The 19,381-nt window shown below is 40.5% G+C and overlaps 1 protein-coding gene across 1 annotated transcript; it reads right to left on the bottom strand.

Annotated features, from left to right (window-relative positions):
- Positions 1 to 643: 643 nt before the first annotated feature.
- Positions 644 to 19,152, bottom strand: LOC137272591 (general transcription factor IIH subunit 4-like). Its single transcript, XM_067804982.1, has 14 exons — positions 19,019 to 19,152; positions 16,331 to 16,435; positions 15,694 to 15,825; positions 15,072 to 15,165; positions 14,542 to 14,636; positions 12,213 to 12,324; positions 9,885 to 9,953; positions 9,275 to 9,358; positions 8,708 to 8,840; positions 7,053 to 7,104; positions 6,605 to 6,683; positions 5,858 to 5,905; positions 5,446 to 5,586; positions 644 to 1,152 (listed from the first exon to the last, which is right to left on the bottom strand). Exons 1-14 carry the CDS (start codon positions 19,132 to 19,134, stop codon positions 1,045 to 1,047), a joined length of 1,368 nt encoding a protein of 455 aa, XP_067661083.1. The 5' UTR covers positions 19,135 to 19,152; the 3' UTR covers positions 644 to 1,044.
- Positions 19,153 to 19,381: the final 229 nt, after the last annotated feature.

The raw sequence follows: 19,381 nt of genomic DNA, 5'->3' as shown, positions 1-19,381 counted from the left end.
CAGACGAACGGTGTTCACATCTATATCCCCCCTTGCAATTCGTGGCAGGGAATAATATTAAAAATACAGAAAGTTTTGTGAGATAAGACTGGCATTGTGTACATACGCACTACACTCTATACATAAATGTAGGATTGCGATTGACTGAAACACATTCTATTATCTTCAATGTGCCATGCTAAAATGGTACATCCTTAATTTTTTCCTGCTCGAATTGCCCAACTAGTGGCTTTACATTTGATAGTTACAAACCACAACTTGGAATCTTTGCAGTATATTTCAAATGATCTTTGGGAATTACTAGAAAGATAGCTTTTGTTTCTGCTGTCTTATGCTTTCACAAATGTAAAAATGAAAAATGAACAAAGTAAATAAACGCAAAATTATGGTCTTGTGCCCGATTCAAGCTAAAGTGCTTATGCCAGTGTGCACGCATATCAGCATTAAACGTAGGTACTGTCTTTGGTGGTCCTGGTTAGAATTTTAGTAACCCATGCTTCTTATGAGAGGTGACTAATGTGGTCAACAGTATGAGCATATCTCTACACAATTGGGATACAACGGAGTGGGAAGGCAATGGTTAATCTGGCTCTGATGAGCAATGTGCTGTCAAATTAAGGAATATAAATAAAAAGCAAGCAGCACAAGTTCATAGTTTATCCTTTCTTACAATATGTACAACGAATATATTTACACAATGTACACATTACTGAATGCACTCATTGCATTCAACAAACAAAACAACACACATCTGAACAGAGTAGAGTACTGTACTTTTTCCAATGGAGGTCATGTGGCTCACTTACTAATCACAAGCTTGCCACAGCGGCCAAAGTCACCAGAGGATCAGAATTTAGCTCCACTTTCTACAGCAGATCATATGGGAGAAAGACCAATTTAGTTTTATCTTTAGTAACATCACCTCTTGCATTGGTGACTTCTTCTAACCCTTGCTGATTCATCATGGGACTGTCAGCTCTGCTGCCATCTTTCAATGTTCCCTGTTTCCAAGGCGATGTCAACACTGTCTTGACAGGAGAAGGGTCAAGATTGCTTCTGCCTCTTCCAGAATCGTTTGACATCGTCATGGCCTGCTCTTGAGACGATCATAACTCGTTTACTTGGATTATCCCAGACCAGAACGTTCAGATCCTGGAAAATGTAATTTTCTGAATAAAATTGATACTCCATACCTATCTTGACTCAAGCTTTTATGCTCGTTTCCATCGTCTATTCAAAGTTCCTGTGGAAACTTGAAATCCCTTGAAGTTCCCTTCTTCCAAAGAGGATGCAAAATCCCTATCCTCTATATTTTGGCGCTAGTATTGGTCAGATGATCAGCCACATTTGTCTCTCTCTCCATAATTTTCATAGCTCAAACTCAAGGATTTGCAAGTAAATCCAAGTGGCATGAAGGGGAGTTTGGGAGGATTGACTTCATAAGTCAGGATAAGTATAAACAGCAATTTCATTCAGAAAATTACATATTTTTCTTTATCCTGACTCATGTATATTTGCTGTATATCTACGTCCACCTGTGGTCAGGCACCACGTGCGTGCGTGCGTGCCTGCGTTTGTGCCTGCCTGCGTGCGTGCCTGCCTGCCTGCCTGCCTGCGTGCGTGCTTGCGTGCGTGCAGGGTTTATAGTCACTCACGCTAGTCTGTCTCAATGTGCGTATGCACTCTCACCCAATCACCTTGTTTGTGAAGGTATCAAGTCATGCGATAAGGGTGCCTTTGGGAAACCATTACCTGTTGTTGCAACAAGAAGAGGCTTGAGACATCCTCCTTGCCAATGTCTCTGAGATAGTAATGTGCAAACACATTGTCTCATGTATCGTAACGCTTCCAGCCAGTGTTGTAATACATTGATTACTGCCTTCATTTCCAACTGGTTGATGTACAATTGAATCTCAATTGGACCATATCCCTGCTGTCACTTTGTTGGCAAGTGAACATCCCATCCTTCATAAAGATGAGTGTTGCAGTGTTCCGGCTTGACTCTTGCCCCAGGGGTCATTCAGAATCACAATATGATTGCGATAAACCATATCTCCAGAAACTGTGGATCCTGTTTTGGTGCTAGTTTTGATTTTTGTAGGTTGTCTAACCATCATAACTCAATTAGATTGTGAAGCCGATTTGCAGTCTGAGTGTACTGACTTCTTCATGCACTTAAATCCCGTCGTCCACATAAAAGGCATTGCATAGCCCTCGATGCTATAGGCTTTCTTATTCGTGTAAACAACCAAGGAGCCGATGAAATTCCAAATGGAAGGACATTCCATTGAAAATAACGACCCTTGAATAGGAATCTTAGGTATTTCCTTGACAGTGGGTGTTTAGGAACATGCAGATACTTCTCCTGCAGATCTATGTTGGGTATGTAATCGTGTGGACACACGAGGTGCCCAGAGTTGTTGGAGGTGAATTGTTTTGAAAAGTTGCGGTTTGAGAAGATAATCTCGACTGAATCTGCTCATGTTGCAAATATGCCTGAACTTTTCCTTGGAGTTCTTCTTTGGAATGAGGAAGATTGGGGAATAAAACCCTGGTGTGAGACAAAGTCCAATTTTATTTCTTCAACTGCGTTATTGTTTAGGAGAGACATAATGGCTTCTTCCACCTTCTGGGCTTGATCTACCGCATAACTGAACATCTTCGTGTACTGGTAAGTGGCGGTAAGTAAGTAGTCTTTAGATGCATCTTGTATCCTCTCGTGAAGTGTCTGGAATACAAAGTTGTCTTGTAATATTCACCAGTTTTCCCAGTAACTCTGTAGTCTTCCACCCATGGTAGATGGTTGTACGGGAACGACGGGGAGTGGAAAGCTCCAGTTGTTCTGAACCTGATCTTCAACAACATGACTATCTGTGACTGTCTGCCACTCCTAAGGGTGCGGCCTCTACTGCAGGTAGTTAATCCTGCTGATGTCGATGCAAGGTGCTCCAATTGTTGGTCTCCTCTCTGAGAGCTGACAAAATCATCCTGTCCTCTTCTAAACATGAATTCTTGAATCTATATATTTATGCTTCATTAAACTCAGTCTTTTTTAGACCATAAAAGGTACGACGAGTAGTGGTGTCTAGTTGAACTAGCTTCTTGTCATACACTTTGTAAGATTCAACCCGAGGTTTCTTGTTGAGTTTATAGTCTTCATCAATGTGCAAAGGCTTCATGAATGGTTCCATATGATGTACAGGAATCTTTTTGAATTGATCGGTGGTATATGTTGACTTTGATATCTCGTGGCTTTACTGAAAGCAGCACTGTGACTGTCTGGCATCCTAGAAATAGGATCTATAGGAGGCACTTTAAGTGTATCAAAACCTTCATTGATCATCCTGTAGGTGAAAGTTTCATTAGATTCCTTCAACGAAGATTCTCAATCAATCCATCACCTATCCACGAAGTTACTTCCACATCAGAAAATATAACGTCTGTTTCTTCATCCCCAAAGCTATCTGAATCCTGATGATGAGTTTGCCTGTGTGACTCCCTGTGTGGAGGTGTATAATCATATTTAACATCCCTTTGTGCAACCTCCATATGTGATTCCTTGCACGAATCCTGTGCAGGTAGTTCCGTTCATCTTCTATATGCATCTCCCTTCGTGCACGATCTTTTCTGCACAAATCTTCAAATCGATAATCCTTGCGCATATTCAGCGGAGGCTTCCTACATCTGCATGAAGATTGATCCCCTCATTGAGAAATCATCCTGCAGTTAAGTGCCCCTGTGCACAAGTGTGCATGTATCCAGATCAGAAGGTGAAGATGATACACAACGTTGTCGTTGATGACATGGAGACTTCCTGCATGGAGAACCCTTTCAAGTATGTCACTGAAAGTTGTTAGATTCTCCTCCTGGGAGAATTACTGTTGAGCCGATATTTGTGAATCTGAGGTTATCGATGGGGTGATCTATGAGAAGGTAAACATTCATGCATGTCTTCTTCAACATTCAACTGAGTTTTACAATAAGATGTGTCTTCATGCACGTAAGCATTAGCTGCAGGTATCTTTGTGGCAGCTCTCTCTTCCGAGAAGCCTCGCTCCTGGACATCACGCATTGTATGAACTGTTCCATGAATAGTCCTCCATCAAAATCCTGCGCTGAACGTGTAGATCTTCATGAAGGTGAGTATTCATCAGAGAATACTGATGCCTCTTCTGACATACACTGCAGGTGTGCTGTATTGGCAGGGCTGCCATCCTTCGTCGAAGATGTCTGCACCAAAGGTAATCATCTGTTAATTTATGTTGCATAGCAGTTGCAGTAGCAGTAGCTGGTGCTGCATACAAAAATCAGCTCTAGCCATCAATGCACGGTCCTTAGCGCAATCATTCTCCTTGCCCTACATGACTGATGGATACTGTCTTACCTTCTCCCTTGCATGTCTAAACAGCAAATAAATATTGACTAAATTCTTCAAATGGTAAATGTCAACAAAGATCACAGCGGACATCAGAAGTAGACTGTCGTGCAACATGGACATAATCGGTATGGATCGGATGCTATGTACAACTTAAACAAGTTTTCATCAACAAGTAAACAAAGTACTAATCATGATTACAAGCTGCAAACATGTATAATATACGTAATTTCTACACAAAATTTTCACATCATGCAATTAAAACTACAGACCGAAAACCATATACAGCAATATTTGGATTAAAAAATGAAATAAACAAGAGAAAAGTGTTGTATAGAGAGTCCAAGTCACCCACACAACCTTCCTATTGGGCGATGAAGGAGAGAGTAACAAATATGGCTGATCAGGTGACCAATATTGGCACAAAAATATGGAGGAAAGGGAGGGTACTCATGGGTGAATATGATTTTACCTCCTCTTTTGAAGAAGGGAACTTCAAGGGATTTCAAGTTTCCACTGGAACTTCGAACAGAAGCAAAGACACACAAATAAGCATGACTAGGGATATGGAAAGATAATATTCATCTCTTAGATTACTGACGCAATTAAGAGTGAGGAGTTGAACACTAGAACCACTTTGCTATCCCCTGCTCATTGAGATGAATCAAACAGGCTTTATTGCACTCAGCTTGTATTATACATCGGCAGGAAATTCAAAATGACTTTTTTGTACAACAACAATTCTGATAGATAATCAGTGCTTCAAAACCTTATACTGCTTCCTGGTTTGTGTGTTCCCAAAAGTCAAATTCTGAGAAATTCAAAAACATTTGATTGTGAGGGTCAGTAAGCCTTCTGCATATAATCATCAGTGTTATGTGGTTTAGTCCTGTCAAAAATGGTCATCTTCCATTTCTTTTTATCTCTAAATTGTGAATACTAAATCAAATATATAAAGAGAAAGTGTTTACAGCAAATCTGGCATATACAGGCACATACACTTCTCAGAAGGCGCTGAGCCAAGTAAAGCACAAATATTTAAGTCAGTTAACCACTGGGAGATAACTCACTTGTGCATAGTCTCTGAGAAGCTCAAAGTCATTCTGAGACAGGAATTGGTTGTACATGACGCCATCTGAAAACTTGAAGCGGTCTCTCTCCAGCTCCCAGAGTCGAACCTGGTCGCACACAGTTAGGGGGATCACAGGGGTCTGTGGGGGGAAACATTCCTATAACATATGGTCATCGCAGGGGAGACAACTGTACAGCAACACAAGATGATCAAGGGGGTCTGTTGGATAAACAATCCTGTAATAACACTGTCGGGGGGAAATACTTGTGGCTTGGTCCTCTGAAAAGGCGCTGATTGTTAATCATTTCAATGCAAACAACAATGGTATTATCATTTCCTGGAATTTCAGTTTAAAACATGGGATCTCTCAGTCAATTTCCTTTGACAACTAAGGCTGTGGTTTTACTTACTGTCTTCATCATCTCCGGATGGGCATGGCTGCGTAGGAAGTTGATTATCTGTGAAAACAAATACATGCAGTACTGTTACTACCAGACTGTGAGATAGAGTGAATGTTGCTTTAGACCAGAGAAAGCCTCACTGCACCTGTATCACACTGGCTTGTCATATGGCACTCACAGAATGTCAAACTGATGAGATGGCTTGAGGAAGAGTGAGTTTAATTTTGTTCCAGCAATATCATGGCAGGAGACACTAGAAATGGGCCTCACACATTCTACCCATGTGGGTTTTCAGCTTGACGGCAAACAGTTTTACCACTAGACTGGCCCACTGCCTTGCTTGAGGATCAGGGAGGGTTTTATGCATGATACCGAAGTTTTTAACTATTTACAGAGTCAAATCCTTGAAAGGTATTTTGGTTCGCATTATAAAAAACAAGTAGTTTGCTGAAAATTAGAAATAAATGCAAAAGAGAGGATTTGTGACCAGATGATCAACTCTCTTTGTAGTCTGCTACCAAAATGAAAGTAGTGATGGTAGTGAGATTTTCCTGACACAGCAGACTGCACATGACATAGCAACTATTTTAAGGATATCTCTCTTTTGGTTGGTAATCACACCATATTTAAAGGAGCATGGCAGTTGTAAATCTTAAATATTTAATGTGACCGATATTCCAGACACGACTTTTCACTCAATTACATAACAGTGTCAGGTATTAGAGAGACTGAAGGCTTCACATGTGAAGCATTTACCTGCTCAGCAGTTATTCCCCTCATCAGAGCTGCTCTGACGCTATCTCGGGACAAGTTGGCTACAGCCATATTGGGGAATCTGTCAACAGAAAGGGTGACATCTAGAGTCCTTAAACATAAACATCCTTGAAAAACATTGCATCATTTGACGTTGACTAACCTGTACAACATTAGAGTGTACCAGTCTGTATGACATTTATGACATTAAAGTGAACATGTCTGTATGACATTTGATGAAACTTACTCATATGACAATTGATGGAACTTACCTGTATGACATTAAAGTGCAGCTAGCTGTCTGTATGACATTTGATGGAACTTACCTGTAAGACAGTTGATGGAACTTACTTGTATGCCATTAGAATGTAGCTGTCTATATGACACTTAAAACAACTAAGTTGTATGACATTTGGCAGAACCTACCTGTATAACATTTGACAGAACCTACCTGTATAACATTTGACAGAATAATGCCAACAATGCAGTCTGTAGAGGAGAGTCTGGAATGATAAAAGCATGAAGACTAGAATGTCGTGAGTGAAAGAGCGGTTTGACAGTTGGGCAGCTGCACTGATGGGAGGGTAAAACATTAGTTTGGTGTTCTGTTGATGTAAGGTTTTGAAAGTTCACGACCTTGGGGTGTATTACAAGAATGGGTACAATGATAACAAACCTAGAAACGTAATCTAAGCTGACCACATCTGACACCTTGATCCTGCAGTATGTATGTACCTGTATAAGCCTAGAGACATAATCAACATTGACCAAGCTTGACACCATGATCCTGCAATATGTAAGTACCTGTACAAGCCTAGGAACCATGATCCTGCAGTATGTATCTACCTGTATAATCCTAGGAACCATGATCCGGCAGTATATATGTACCTGTATAAGCCTTGGAACCATGATCCTGCAGTATATATGTACCTGTATAATCCTAGGAACCATGATCCTGCAGTATATATGTACCTGTATAAACCTAGGAACCATGATCCTGCAGTATATATGTACCTGTATAAGCCTAGGAACCATGATCCTGCAGCATGTATCTACCTGTATAAGCCTAGGATCCATGATCCTGCAGTATGTATGTACATGTACAAGCCTAGGATCCATGATCCTGCAGTATGTATGTACATGTACAAGCCTAGGATCCATGATCCTGCAGTATGTATGTACCTGTACAAGTCTAGGAACCATGATCCTGCAGTATGTATGTATATGTACAAGCCTAGGATCCATGATCCTGCAGTATGTACCTGTACAAGCCTAGGAACCATGATCCTGCAGTGTGTATGTACCTCTACAAGCCTAGGAACCATGATCCTGCAGTGTATATGTACCTGTACAAGCCTAGGAACCATGATCCTGCAGTATATATGTACCTGTATAATCCTAGGAACCATGATCCTGCAGTATATATGTACCTGTATAAGCCTAGGAATCATGATCCTGCAATATGTAAGTACCAGTACAAGCAGTATGTATGTACCTGTATAAGCCTAGGAACCATGATCCTGCAGTGTATATGTACCTGTATAAGCCTAGGATCCATGATCCTGAAGTATGTATCTACTTGTATAAGCCTAGGAACCATGATCCTGCAGTATATATGTACCTGTATAAGCCTAGGAACCATGATTCTTCGGTATGTATCTACCTGTATAAGCCTAGGAACCATGATCCTGCAGTATGTATCTACCTGAATGCCTAGGATCCATGATCCTGCAGTATGTATGTACCTGTACAAGTCTAGGAACCATGATCCTGAAGTATGTATCTACCTGTAGAAGCCTAGGAACCATGATCCTGCAGTATATATGTACCTGTATAAGCCTAGGAACCATGATCCTTCAGTATGTATCTACCTGTATAAGCCTAGGAACCATGATCCTGCAGTATGTATCTACCTGAATGCCTAGGATCCATGATCCTGCAGTATGTATGTACCTGTATAATCCTAGAGACATAATCAACATTGACCAAGCTTGACACCATGATCTTGCAATATGTTTGTACCTGTACAAGCCTAGGAACCATGATCCTGCAATATGTATGTACCTGTACAAGCCTAGGAACCATGATCCTGCAGTATATATGTACCTGTATAAGCATACACTCTGTAGTTCGTCTCTACTACCAGGTAGCCAGATGAATGGCTGTCAGTGTTGAAAGTAGTTAGTCCTGATGCTATGTTGATGGCCAGGCGGGTGGGGTAATATCTTTGAGATTTTCTCTGTAAAACAACAAATGAATGGTCAGTCTGCAGTATTCCAGCAGTCATGGAAGTATGAACCATACCAAGGTCTAGTTATGGAAATCAATGGTTGATAACATGAGCAAAACCGATGCAATCTGGGAATGACAGACAATACATGAGTGAGTCACTGTAAGAACATCATCCTTTAGTCAACTGTCTCTTTACAACAAAAATATCCCCACAAAAATAAAATGACAGGATCTGTGACAAACAAAATTAAAATCACAGGAGCCCTTGTGTAAGAAAAAACAGGATTCCAACGCAACAAAATCACAGGAACCACTCCAACAAGACAACAGGGCATGTTTGGCATATGAAGGTAACAGTATTCTGCTGCAATGCTAAATGATAACATAAAATTAAAAAAGAGGTGCTGTGATTTGATTAAATGTACATATGGACCTGCTCACCTTACGCTGGTAAACCAGTCCAAACTCTCGGAGGTGCTGCAGGAATTTCAGCTGAGATTCACTCATGCCCTCTGTACAGTAGTCCTGCGTCATGGCACAACATATCTATTTCACAACACTACTGACTTCAAGCCTATCTGAGTGATAACAAGATTGAGTATAGTTTTATGCCTCTTTTAACATTATTCCAACAATATCAAGATGGAAGACACCAAAAATGGGCTTGACATAGTGTACCCTTGTGGGGAACTGAACCCGGGACTTCAGTGTGATGAGCAGCTGCATAACCTCTAGGCTATGCCACTTCTCCTACTGACAAGAAAAGTTGCAAATGTACGGATGGTTTACTTGATATGGCACTATACTGTCAATCAAGGCATTAGTAGGCCACCAGCAAACTGTGAGGCAGACCTTTAATATCTGTGTGACGTAAAGGATCTACATATGTACATAAGTGTATTTCCATTGATTTTTATTTAACTACAGTGAAATAAATGAAAATGTGCCTAGTAAAACTAATGTGAGACATGGTATTTACAATACAGAAAGACACATGGTTAACAAATTGCTAGGTGAGTTTAATCAGAAAAATTATTTATACTTTACTTACCTTTCCTAGTGTGGAGAAACTTAACTGGAACAAAAATGATAAACACTCTACAAGATCCATTCCTCGAGACTGAAACAGAAAACAGATCCAAGAAATGAAATCAAAATATTAACCATATTTCAGCAGAAATTACCACACCATGGTACAGTATCCATAGCAACACATACCTCCACAGACTCAAGGTACTGTAGCATTAAGTAGCACACTTGGTATAGTATCCATGGCAACATGTATCTCTACAGACTCAAGGTACTGCAGCATGAAGTACCACACCTGGGACAGTAACCAAAGCAACACGTACCTCCACAGACTCAAGTACTGCCACATGAAGAAACACGCCTGGGATAGTAACCATGGCAACACATACTTCCTCGGACATGAGGTCCTGCAGCATGAACGGCCATACTTGGGACAGTAACCACAGCATTTCTTATCTCCACAGACTCGAGATACTGGCAATTGAAGTACCACACCTGGTACTGTAACCACAGCAACACTAACCTCCATGAACTAAAGGTACTGCAGCATGAAGTTACACACCTGGTACAGTAACCATGGCAATACTGACCTCCACGGACTGCAGGTACTGCAGCATGAAGTACCACACCTGGTACAGTGACCACAGCAACACTAACCTCCACGGACTCCAGGAACTGCAGCATGAAGTACCACACCTGGTACAGTAACCACAGCAACACTAACCTACACGGACTCCAGGAACTGCAGCATGAAGTACCACTCCTGGTACAGTAACCATGGCAAAACTAACCTCCACAGACTCCAGGAACTGCAGCATGAAGTACCACATCTGGTACAGTAACCACAGCAACACTAACCTACACGGACTCCAGGTACTGCAGCATGAAGTACCACACCTGGTACAGTAACCACAGCAACACTAACCTACACGGACTCCAGGAACTGCAGCATGAAGTACCACTCCTGGTACAGTAACCATGGCAAAACTAACCTCCACAGACTCCAGGAACTGCAGCATGAAGTACCACATCTGGTACAGTAACCACAGCAACACTAACCTACACGGACTCCAGGTACTGCAGCATGAAGTACCACACCTGGTACAGTAACCACAGCAACACTAACCTACACGGACTCCAGGAACTGCAGCATGAAGTACCACTCCTGGTACAGTAACCATGGCAAAACTAACCTCCACAGACTCCAGGAACTGCAGCATGAAGTACCACATCTGGTACAGTGACCACAGCAACACTAACCTCCACGGACTCCAGGAACTGCAGCATGAAGTACCACACCTGGTACAGTAACCACAGCAACACTAACCTACATGGACTCCAGGAACTGCAGCATGAAGTACCACTCCTGGTACAGTAACCATGGCAAAACTAACCTCCACGGATTCCAGAAACTGCAGCATGAAGTACCACACCTGGTACAGTAACCATGGCAATACTAACCTACACGGACTCCAGGAACTGCAGCATGAAGTACCACACCTAGTACAGTAACCATGGCAATACTAACCTACACGGACTGCAGGTACTGCAGCATGAAGTACCACTCCTGGTACAGTAACCATGACAAAACTAAACTCCACGGACTCCAGGAACTGCAGCATGAAATACCACACCTGGTACAGTAACCACAGCAACACTAACCTCCACGGACTCCAGAAACTGCAGCATGAAGTACCACACCTGGTACAGTAACCACAGCAACACTAACCTCCACGGACTCCAAGTACTGCAGCATGAAGTACCACATCTGGTACAGTAACCATGGCAATACTGACCTCCACAGACTCCAGGTACTGAAGCATGAGTGAGTGAGTGAGTTAGTTTAGTTTTACGCCGCACTCAGCAATATTACAGCTATATGGCGGCGGTCTGTAAATAATCGAGTCTGGACCAGACAATCCAGTGATCAACAACATGAGCATCGATCTACGCAATTGGGAACTGATGACACATGTCAACCAAGTCAGCGAGCCTGACCACCCGATCCCGTTAGTTGCCTCTTACGACAAGCTGAGTCGCCTTTTATGGCAAGCATGGGTTGCTGAAGGCCTATTCTACCCCGGGACCTTCACGGGTCTACTGTAGCATGAAGTACCACACCTGGTACAGTAACCATGACAAAAATAACCTCCACGGACTCCAGGAACTGCAACATGAAGTACCACACCTGGTACTGTAACCACAGCAACACTAACCTCCACTGACTCCAGGAACTGCAACATGAAGTACCACACCTGGTACTGTAACCACAGCAACACTAACCTCCACTGACTCCAGGAACTGCAGCATGAAGTTACACACCTGGTACAGTAACCACAGCAACACTAACCTCCACGGACTCCAAGTACTGCAGCATGAAGTACCACACCTGGGAGCCAGTATCAAGCAGCAGGAACTGGAACCCAGCCGGGGAAATGGATGGCAGCGGCTCGGACGACTCCCTGAAACAGGAAGAGGGGGCTGAATGCAGACAGGGATGACAAAATATCTGAAAGCCACTTCCAATCCCTGGATGTCCAAATGATGTGATTAACATCTTTCATTCGTGACACTTAACCATTACTAACAGAACAGTCTGTGACTGAATGCCAGGAACTATTTCACTGGAATCAAAACTTCCAAATGAAAGCGAATGTTAGGTACAGAGGAAAACACTTCTCCTCGGTTTGGGTAGACATTGTAAAACCAGAGGGGTAGGGATTTCCCAACCCCGATGGTTTTACACTGTCTACCAAAACCAAGGAGAAGTGTTTTCTCTAACATATACACCGTCAATGATGGATAATTACAATGTAGATGATCATTTAAAGTCCACATGGAACGTGCGTATTTTGCAGCTTCTGATACCTTTCGGTATGCACTTACAAATCATCAAAAATGCCAATTCAACCTAGAAAGTTGAAAAAAAACCCAAGTTCAAATGATTCACTCAATTTCCCCCAACGCTGGGGGAAAAAGTGTTTTCAACAGCTATGCTGCGCTTCACCCATAACACATGCACATAGGTTCGCGGAGCTTGAAACAGTATACATGCTCAGAGTATAAGGTTGTGAGCAGTAGCCTAATCTTGTTTGTGCACACAAACAAGTAAACAATCTACACATTACATAAAAATAAACTTGTTCATTGGGGCAAGCAGCCTCTGTCACAGGGAAAGCTCATTGTCTGGTTTATTGACACCTATATGTCTCCCTGCCCATCTGCTAAGAACAGCATGCAATACAGAGACTTAATCATTGACCTATCAGGCTATATGCCATAAACAAATCAAATTGATTTATGACTCGTGCACCCGAGTCTTGTCTCTGCTACATTATGTAATTAGGCAGGTGTGATACTTGTACTCATGACATGTTTTTACGTCTGTGGGTTGCAAATAAACTACATCCATTTTTCTCGGATGACTGGATCTGACAGAAACTGGTGCAAACTCTTGTCAGTTTAAAGTCCTGCTTTGTATTTGGACGAATGACAGTTTCCAGCCACACAGTAGTTCACCATCTCTACTGAGATGATTTTGGATTGGATCAAACGCAAATACAGAGAACACGTATTTACAAAACTTCACATCTCTATATACATTCTTTATGGATAACAACTTCTAGTGTGTATGCTTTTGTTTGACAATGATATATGAAGCCATACTGAAACGACACATCAAGTACAATAAAAGCAGTTGTCATTCATAAAGAATCTTGCTTTCTTGTGTCTTGCCATACTCCTAAAATGCCCATCAAATAGATCATCAGCCCTCAGCGTATCAGCAAATGAACCAGCCAATCAGAGGCATCATTACACTTTAGTGCACATCCATCCGCTATGACTAAGTTCGGTCTCGTTAGGACTTCGTTTCAAGCAGAGTAAGCCCAAGGACAAAATATTGCACTTTTGAACCGCAGTTGTACACTTAGAATTTTTTGTTTATTCGTTTTTTCACAAGCAGTTATGTATATTTTATGTCATGAATAAGTGATAATTGTGTTTTAATTATTTTGATTTTTTGGTTGCATGTGACCTATAATGAAGCTACATAACAATAACTGAAGCGTGTGTAAAATCATTTTAATGACATTATCTATAAATAGATAATTTAACCCTGACACCTTCGTCGGCCCGGTGTCCATGCGGTAGAGCCTATGCATCTGAGACTTGCAGTTCTTGGGAAAACATTCTTGTTGTGAGTTTAATCTTGAACAATAATTTTCAATTGATTTCAAACATTCGTATCATTTGAATGTTGATGTTCGTATAAAGTTAGGAAAAGTAAAACCTGGGAAGCGGTCTTACTAACAAAAAGTAAAACCTGGGAAGAGGTCTTCCCAGTGAAAAGTAAAACCTGTTCCTCCAAAACAAAAGCCTCAAATGCGGGTATTCGAAAACAAGACATGACCTAATATATAGTGAGAAGCACATGTTGGGTATATATTTTTACACCACTTTTAGTAATAAAAGGGCTTCACACATTTTACCGATTTGGCAAGTCAGACCTGAGTCTTCGGCATGACGAGCATATGCTTTAACCACAAAGCGACCCTACCTCCCCTCAGGTAAGGAACGCTGCGTATTTTCCTTGACATTTTTCCGAAATAATCCTACACATAGGTACAACAGTTAGAACATGCAGGTGCCAGCAATGTGGTAGATAGTTGTCCACTCACTCCTTCATGAGCCCACTGTGGAGCAGCACATCGATGATATCTTTGCTGACCCCATCTGTCCCCTCCGACGATCCCACCATAAAGTGCAACACACACTGGAATCAAACAAATCAATATTTTAACTTCATATAGACTGCCTGCCACAAGCATGACAGACGTCCTTAATATGCACAGTTAATAGATTACACAGCTAAGCATTATCTATTTACTTCTGTGATTATATTTGTATGACCAGCACGACATGACAGACGTTCTTAATATGCACAGTTAATATATGACACAGCTAAACATTATCTATTTTACTTCTGTGAATATATTTGTATGACCAGCACGACGTCCTTAATTCTGTTAATATGCACAGTTAATATATTACACAGCTAAACATATCTATTTACTTTTGTGAATGTACTTGTATGACCAACACGACATGACAGATGTCCTAAATATGCACAGTTAACATATTACACAGCTAAACATTATCTATTTACTTCTGTGAATATATTTGTATCTCCTGTCTCTAGAAAACCTACCTCCCATCTCTCCAAGGCGTATTTATCCAGAAATGAGATGTCCTTGGCATGCTTGTCCTGTGGCAGTGGCCCTCCGCCTGTCCAGGCATCACCACTGGACATTCAAGAACACAGTTTAATCTCACATATAACAACCCTTTGGAAACGCATATATTTATGAACTAGTCAACATTTGAAATGCAGCATAAGACATGTGTTGCTCATTGTCTGAGTTCAAATCCCTTTTTGGGTTTCTGAAATTGTACAAGGTCCTGGAACACATCTTCTTCCATCATTTCTGGGGATGGAAGGAAAAGAGGCATGAGCTTCAAAAGGACCACAGTGATCTGGAATGATGTAAAGACTCTGTTTACTTGACTTGGTTTATATTGTATCATCCTTTTGCCACAGACCAATGGTGATGCTTTTTAACAATGGATTGTCTGGCCCAGACTTGATTATTTACAGACTAACACCATAGGCTGGAATAGTGCAGAATGATGTCATGACAGACTTAAGAAGTTGGTTGATTATTGTATGACACAGCATGCCACACTGTTCCATCAATACGGTGGCCGGATTTTAGAAGACGAGAACAAAAAACAGGATCATGATCATGCTAATCACAGAGGAAAACACTGACCCTCCCAGCAAGGCAATCTTCATGTTTTTTCGGAATGTGTGATTCAGTAACCAGCCTGGCATCCCCCCAGGGAGGGGCTGGTCGTGCCACACCCTCAGATCAGACAAAGACTTCACTGCATTACGATGCTCTCTGAAAATAACAAAAGCAGTTAATACAAATATCTAGTAGTACAGTATAGTATCTTGGCTTTTTAAGGTATTATTATTGTTACTGCAAAGAAAATCCATTTAACACCAGAGACTAACAATCATCATTTGTTGTAAGTCCATGTTTGAGTATGAGAGTAACAATTATCATAGGCCTCTAACTGTTTTACAAAAGTCCATGTTTGAGTATGAGAGTAACAATTATCATAGACCTCTAACTGTTTTACAAAAGTCCATGTTTGAGTTTGAGTGTAACAATTACCTTGTAATTCCACGTTTGAGCATGAAAGTAACAACCACTATGATCTTTTTATGGAACTATGCCACAATTAGTATATTTTTTTGTCCCACAGGTGAACACCTTCAATATGATAATGAAACGCAAAATCATCCTCTTCATCTTCTCATTTTGTCTCAAGTCTCTGGCGAGACTCACATAGAAAAACCTATCAAACTGAAATTAATGCTAATGCTGGAGAAGAACTTACTCCTGGTGCTTGTTGGAGATCCACTGACCCACAACAGACTGGGAAACTGGCTGTTCCACAAACAAAATTCTCATCACATAGTGGCGTCCGAGCTCTGGCAACTCTCTGAGGGAAACAAAAAACAGTCAGTGAAGATGTTGTAGTTAGCAATAATGTGTTCACAAGGAGCATAAATTCTTAGAAATAAAATCAAGATTTAAATGGGCAAAACATTCTTTTATCTTGGCGGGTGGGTGGGTATGGTTTTATGTCACTCTCAGCAATATTCCAGCAATATCATGGTGGGGGACACCAGAAATGGGCTTCACACACCGGACCCATGAGAGTTATCAAACCTGCATTTTCAGTGTGACAAACAATCGCTTTAACCACTAAGCTACCACATTGCCCCTTATTTAGGTGAACACTATGAAGTTAAAACATGCTGAAATGAGTTTTCTAATCTTGCATTTATTTGCAGTTACCATGGTTACCACTGACAGATTTTGTGACCTGGTCTGTAACCATGTCAGAGACAACTCTCATCAGAAGCATTAAAAAATCAATAATTAATTACTTAATTTCAAGCATGTTCTCATATCACAAATGATACAATGTTGGCATACTAATTAATGTCATGTAGAGTGTGATATTGTACAACACAAAAGTATGAATGAGTGAGTTTAGTTTTAGCATCAGTATTTTTTAACCAACAGGCCATGCCACCCCAAGTAATAATGCTGATACACTGATTAATATCATGAGAATAGTGATATTGTAAAGGTATTTATTTTCCAGAATCAGGTGTGGATACACTATTCATAATTCTTGGTGAAGCTGTACTTTCACTCACAAATATAAATTTTTTATTTCTAAAAATGATACTAATTATAGGATCATACACTACACTAACTGCTAAAGATACTTCCTACCTTAAACACTGCCAGTCTAAGTAAACTTCGTCTCAGTGTATTTCATTACACTCCACCACTGAGTTTAACAAAACCTAGTAGAAGGTCGCGTCAGGTAACCTTTGAGCAACCAATGACGGTCCAATCAAATGCCAGACGGTTAAATAGATTTAACCAATCAGACAACGGCTACTATTTAGGGATCGGAGGGACTTCCAAAATATTCAGGTCACCGACACAGATCTCAAACAAACAAAAATCTGCATATAACACAGTTAATTGACCTGTAGTAAATACGCTTTTGGTTTCTGTTGACATGGTTACCATTAGCTAATATTTCTGCAAATTAACATGCTTGAATATTGTCAAAAACACTATTTTCAGCGACTGTTTACTCACCGTTGTCATGGCAGTACGTACGCTGTGTGCATCATCCGGAAGCGATCGTACGCTAAATAGCATTCAGAATAGTTCGGGTACGAACCTATTCCAGATAAAATGTTCATAAGGGATGTGCGAATGTGCACTTTCGCGATTTGGTAAGCTGTGTTCTGATTGGTCAATCTCAAAGGTTACCTGACGCGACCTCCCATAAGGTTTTGTTAGACTCAGTGGTGGAGTGTAACGAAAAGTACTGAGGATAAGTTTACTTAGACTGAAAACACTGCAAACATGTCACAGTCAGATTTTCAAAATGTTCACATTGTTGTTGCATTTTGTTCAACTTGTACAATATCCACTGGAGCTTTCAACATTAAAATAGTGCACATTGTGGAAATAATCATAACAAAAAATACAATTTGAGATTAATCCTTACTGAATAAAACAAAAACAGTAGGCAACCTTCGGACATTTGGATAGTGTTCATGGTGTTGGGGGCCTCCTCATAAATATAATAAATTGCCCATAATCCTTACCAGGAACCTCTCAGGAATACATTCGCCTATAGTATAACTAACCATGCTAACCCTTACCATGGGGGCAACAGATACTGTTATTTCAGTGTACTGAGAATTGTAAGTAGTGAAAAATGACTGTTAATATACCGACTATGGTCACTCCATACTTCAAATAATCAATATCCTTTCATTCTTACGTCATATCTTTTCAGCAATATTAAGGGTTTATTAGAGCTGAGTAAAACAGGTTAGGTCGGTTAAAACACTTTCACGTCTACCAAGCAGTTGTGACAGAATAATAAACTAACAACTACATAGTCTCTGGGTAAGAGTTCCTCATGTTCCCCTATCCAAATGATACTTATATATTGACATATACCAGAATTATTAACAAAACCTAACACAACAGTTACTAGAGGGCTCACAAAAATAACTAAAAGCATCATAGTTAAGTACAATAAATAAAGTTGAACCATTTAGTGTTACCTCTGTTACTCTACGGAAGAAAGAAAATGGGGGATCAGAAGGAACTCTTTCCAGTCTCTGAAATAAACATATTTTACAGAAAAACGTTCACAGTAAAAAAAATATAATGCAATCTAAACCCTGAGAATTTCTTCATTTTCAAAAGTTGCGGAAATCTAGACTTGTAAAATATTCTAGACTTGCGTAGGCTTTCTTGGATTTGTTTTCAGGTCTGAGTGACAGACTAACAGAATAGCTACTACAACGTATAACAGAACGCATCGGAGATATATTTACAACTTATATCAAGGATAAACACTGTTAACAAACACTGGAAAATATACCCTGAATTTCAAGACGTTGCATTTTTATAGCAATGTCCATTTGATAACTGAAATCTACTGTGGAAAGAAAAGTAAATTCCTAGCTGGTACCTGAAGACAGCCAGACAAGTTGCGGGGTGGCTGTACAGTCTGTCGAGGATGGATGTGTGTAAGGTTTTCAAATATGCATGTAAATCTTTACAGTCTAACTTTCTCGTGGCCGCCATGCTTGTTCTCCGAAAGCTCCTCTCAGGGATATACTACGCTTATTTTAACCTTTCAAAGTAACCAAGGCGCTGCAAAGAGTTTAAAAATCTTTTTTTCCCCAATGGGTAATCATTATCTGGAACTTCCTCTAAGATAACTATTACTAGCCGAAACAAATTAATCATATGAGAACATGTTTTCTATCAGAAATAATGCTTAATATTCGGATACATGATTACTTTTGTAACTTTATGTTCGTACATGTCA

This window comes from Haliotis asinina, chromosome 2 (genome assembly GCF_037392515.1).
Source record: "Haliotis asinina isolate JCU_RB_2024 chromosome 2, JCU_Hal_asi_v2, whole genome shotgun sequence".
NCBI lineage: Eukaryota > Metazoa > Mollusca > Gastropoda > Lepetellida > Haliotidae > Haliotis > Haliotis asinina.
The sequence above is the reverse complement of the archived record's forward strand: the minus strand, read 5'-3'. Positions and strand labels throughout refer to the sequence as shown.

What these genes read in the sequence shown, in the direction of transcription:
- LOC137272591 (XM_067804982.1), bottom strand. Translation starts at nt 19,134, where the DNA reads ATGGCGGCCACGAGAAAGTTAGACTGTAAAGATTTACATGCATATTTG. An exon ending in GACTGGTTTACCAGCGTAAG is followed by an intron (nt 8,841 to 9,274) that starts GTGAGCAGGTCC and finishes GTTGTTTTACAG; the next exon opens with AGAAAATCTCAAAGATATTA. An exon ending in TTCTCAGAGACTATGCACAA is followed by an intron (nt 1,153 to 5,445) that starts GTGAGTTATCTC and finishes TACATTTTCCAG; the next exon opens with GATCTGAACGTTCTGGTCTG.